This window comes from Vicia villosa, linkage group LG6 (assembly GCF_029867415.1).
Source record: "Vicia villosa cultivar HV-30 ecotype Madison, WI linkage group LG6, Vvil1.0, whole genome shotgun sequence".
Classification (NCBI taxonomy): Eukaryota; Viridiplantae; Streptophyta; class Magnoliopsida; order Fabales; family Fabaceae; genus Vicia; species Vicia villosa.
The window spans coordinates 62,434,328-62,439,035 of record NC_081185.1 but is presented as its reverse complement, the minus strand read 5'-3'; the positions used below and the strand labels follow the sequence as shown (position 1 = coordinate 62,439,035).

The following is a 4,708-nucleotide window of genomic DNA, read 5'->3' as shown; positions in this document are numbered from 1 at the left end:
TCGAGTACGACGGACATGAGGAGTGCCAACATCTTCCCCTCGCGTAACCGACTCCCGTATCCTGTTCATGGGTCGCAAGACCTTGTTCTTATTCCTCTTAGTTTTCAGATATTCCTTTCCCTCGATGAGATAAATATATTGGTGGCGACTCTGGGTTACTTTTCGCGGTAGCGACATATGTATGTACTTGTATTGAGTTATGTTATAAATTTTCTTTATAGTAAAAAAATTTCTCAAAAAAAATATTCGAAAAATAATCCACGATCCCAACTCATAAATGATCGAGCTAGTTTGATTTGATTTTGATTGTAAAATTGCAGATTTAACGATGAACTAAACTAATTTAAAGTTGAATAATGGATTAGGCCAAACCCAATCCACCTTAACCATTATATATTCCTAATATCACATTACCAACTTAATTGTCACATAAGTTATAGACTTATTGCATCACTCAATTTTGAAATTGAATCCTGTTGGAACATTATGTATATATATTCTAATATAGGGAGATGAATTGAAAAATTCATTAAGTCAAGTCCCACATTGTATGTTAGTTGGAAAAATTTCTTAGTCCCACATCGCTTAGATTAGAAATTTTGTCTAGTTTACTTCATTATATAAGGAAGCCACTTGTTTCATTCCAAAACACACCAAAAACTTATTTTGAGTTTTTCCTTCCTCATTCTCATAACTCTGCGTCTTTCGAATTGTCGAAGCGCCAACTTCTCCCCATTTCTTTCAGTTCGTTGAATTTTCCGAGTACTTTCTTGAATTCTCCTTAGAGAATAATGTTAATTTGTCCTCGTTTGAGTTGAGAAATTATCAAGTATAATTTTTTCTTGGATTCTCTTTAGAGAATTATTGAAATTTCTCTTGATTTGAAAAATTACTACGACTGGTCGCTATACCAGATATTAAGATGGTATGTATACCATATTTGAATGGTCTTAGTACCATTTGAGTATAGTATAGAACTGAGCTTTTTTATACTGGAGGCGTCGTGGTTATTAAGAGTTGCTTTGCATAATTTGGATAGTACCGCAAAACGTCTTAAAGAAAGCGTACCGATTCGCGACTCGACCCGATAATTTCTTCGGTGGGAAACTTGTTAAAATCGTGATCCAACAAATCCTCTTTAATTAGGGTTTTGATGCATTCACAAATTCAAGCATTTATCAATTATTTAATTTTGATTGGACGACTAAGAATATGTGTGAATACATAATGATTTGACCCCAAATTTTCAGCCAATAATACAAGACATTTTTAAACACGGAAAACTAAAAAAAAATTAAAAAGATAAATCATTAAGTTTGTGAGTTGAGATAAATGGATGGAAAAAATTGCACTTACTTCACAATTTTATTAATGAGGTGATATGTTTAGAAGATACAAGAAAAATAATGAAGTAATTCTATTTCTCTATCTCTCTCTGATATCTTGTTTCTTATATAGGAGTTCCATCCAAAAAATTTCTATAAAAGTACAATGATTCTTTTGGCTTATATTCTGGAACAGTATGCCCAGACCCCTGCAAAAAATATTAAATTTTATATATAAACTATACCAATTTAAATAAATTTGTAGAGTAATTACATTTTTTATAAACACACCTTTACCGTCAGAAATCTGAGTTTGTTGTCATATCCTTGTGTAAAACTGTAACCAAACAAAGAAAACTTACTCAATCTCTAGTGAAAATGAGTCCTTTAGTACAAATTAAAATTTAAATATATTCAAATTGAGTTTTAAATCCATTTAATTGTAGCTTCTAAAAGCTAAAACTCACCCTGCAACTTGATTATCGATTAACCATGGTCTCCATTCATCAACAATTTTATATCCAAGCGATCTTGTCCATGCTTCGGTTCCGGTATACGGGACACACATGTCATGATCACCACTGTAAAAAAAAAAAACACAACAAATTTTTATAAGAATGTTGTATTTCTAAAAAGAACAGACATGAAACAATATTGTTATGTTGGAAAATTAACCTAAATATCAATGCTGAGTATCCTTTTGCAGTAAGATTCTTGTGGTAAGGGATCATACTCCCTAGATCATGATCATATTCAAGTTTGTCGGTACATAAGTACCAGTCACTAACCGCACTTTTCTCCGCAGTGTGAATTGCTTTCCTCACTTCAGGATTGTTCAACCATACGCTAGCAATCTCATCATTCTAAACGTAACACGGATTTTGTCACTAAAACGCGTTAAATAAATGTATCAATAAATATGAATTAAGAATAAAAGTATGGTAACTTACAACGCAAGGCGGAGCAATGAGACTTTTGCTTGTAAGTTGAGGCCATGACGGAACAATTCCGTCTTCAACAATAGCTCCATAGGGCCAAGCACGACCAAACATTCTTTTTCTTATTGGAAGAGATTTTTCAGTTTTGCCCAATTGCCTAAAGCTTAATGGCAACTTAGATTTTTTGTTCTGATTCTCTTCTGTGTCATCAGCATAATAACATGGTTCCAAAATGTTGTATATGTTTAAACGATTGATTATCTAAAATAAATAAAAAAAATCATGATTAAGTTCTATATAAATATTAAATTTTAGAGTATGTTTGGACGGTGAAATACAAATTGAATTAATCATCTGTTCAGTTGAATTAATATATTTTTGCACGTAAACAACTAGATATCGTACAGATATAAAAACTGAAATGTGTTTGATATTTTTACTTACGTGGTCTACTTTTAACAATATATTGCTGCAGGCTACGGAATCTGGTGGATAGAAAGTCCCATTGCATGTTTTTGTTGTGTTCTGTATCACATAACATAGAACAGGGAAATTAAGAAAATCAAACACTTTTTTTTATATGAAATTCAATATAAAAATCTCAAATATTTTATTTTTACCTCAAATATTTGATCAGAGATAAGACCCATTCCATGTGCAAAAGGAACAAGAGCATTGCCATCAAATATTTTATCAGCAACAGGATTTCCAATCAAATAACCCTACAAATTCAAATCCATTTATATTTAAGCAAGAAAACTGAAAATCTTTAATGTTACACTGCCCCTATCCTATTTATAAGAATAAGTTTGTTTTTTAGATTCATTGAATAATCACTGTATCTATACAGTATATAGATCTAATATTTACCTTGAAATTCAGTTTTGGCTTGATACCAGCTTCAATTCCTAAACAACATCAACCAAATAATAATGCATATATTAGTTATTATTTTACTAGTACATTCATATAATTCAACATTTTGTTGGTATAATCATATATTCATATTTATTAATACCTTTTACTATTTCATCAGCAAGAGTAGGCACATAAACTCCAGCATAAGATTCTCCAGCAAGGAATAATGGGTTTGCAAGGAATTCAGGGTATAATTCAAACCACTTTGTTTGATAAAAAATAAAGTAAATATGTTAGCAATATAAAGTATGAATAATAATTAAAGGTGTACATAAATTTTGAGTTTTCTTGGTTACTTTAAGGAGAAAAGTATGAGCGTCAGCTGCAGTCTGTTTATCTCCGGTTTTATAATCAGATAGATTTTTCGAATAAGAAAATCCTACTCCGACCGGTGAATCCAAATATATAACGTTGGACACCTAAAAAAATCACATTTATTGTTAGATGAATTACATCAAAGAAATAAAATTTAGTTTCCTATTTCCATAGATAAAAAATATGTATAACCTTTGACCAGCTGTATGGATTGAGTTTCAACTTAGGCAGAGCTCCCTTGGGGACAGGTTTTTCAAAATTAAAAGGACCTGAAATACATCACCAATGTCAGAGACTATTGTTGGTTTTTTTTCACTAAATTTATTTGATGTAAGCAACAGTTACAAAATAAAAATGATAATGCAAAATAATTAGACTTACCATGTTCATATACAAACCCATCCAAACTAGAACACCCTGGCCCACCATTAAGCCATAGAACAATAGGGTCCTTTGATGATGAATTACTTTCTGATTCAACAAAATAGTAATACAAATTCTTACCATGACTTTCATCTATTGTCACATATCCCCCATAGTGCTTTGATGGTAGAGATCCATTGAAGCCTGGAAGATTGGTTATAAGAGATCCTTTAGGTGCTGAATGTGTCACCACAAAGGTTAGGAAAATGTGAAGCAAGAACAAGTAAGAGTTTCTCATCTTGAATATAAGAAAGGGACATGTAATTAACACAATTTATAGAAGAAAAAATTCACAGGGATTGTGATGTAAATCTGTCAAAGTGAAGGTTTCAAGGGTTATGAATATATCCAAACTTTACAACTTATGGAAAGTAATTGCCAAATCTTTACTTTTGGAAATAAAATATACAATGAATACACCTTCTAGTTACTGTTACAAATAAAAATTAATTTTTTATATTTATTGAATATTTTTTATTATTTTGGTCAATATATGTATTTGGTCTACATATAATCTTGATACATCACTTATTCAATAAATTTAAAAAATGTGACACTTAATAATTATTATACAATTACCTTTAAATATAATAATATATAAAATTTAAGCAATAAAACATTGATCGAATAGTTGATTCCGAAAAAAATCTAAAATTAATTAAAATAAAACATTTCTAAGTATTATAAAATAAATCAAGTAACAAAAGTTAAATTTATTTTTAGGACCTGTTTGGTTTAAATGAGGGAGATGCGAGAGAAGGCTTTCAATGAAGGGAAGAAGAGGTGAGT

At 30.5% G+C, this 4,708-nt stretch overlaps 1 protein-coding gene across 1 annotated transcript; it reads right to left on the bottom strand.

Annotated features, from left to right (window-relative positions):
- Positions 1-1,346: 1,346 nt before the first annotated feature.
- Positions 1,347-4,173, bottom strand: LOC131611580 (serine carboxypeptidase-like 20). The gene is made up of 12 exons (XM_058883536.1): positions 3,878-4,173; positions 3,689-3,765; positions 3,478-3,600; positions 3,282-3,384; positions 3,134-3,171; positions 2,884-2,985; positions 2,708-2,788; positions 2,276-2,524; positions 2,001-2,188; positions 1,793-1,906; positions 1,617-1,662; positions 1,347-1,534 (listed from the first exon to the last, which is right to left on the bottom strand). The coding sequence occupies exons 1-12, from the start codon at positions 4,155-4,157 to the stop codon at positions 1,451-1,453; spliced, it is 1,485 nt and encodes a 494-aa protein (XP_058739519.1). The 5' UTR covers positions 4,158-4,173; the 3' UTR covers positions 1,347-1,450.
- Between the last annotated feature and the right edge of the window lie 535 nt (positions 4,174-4,708).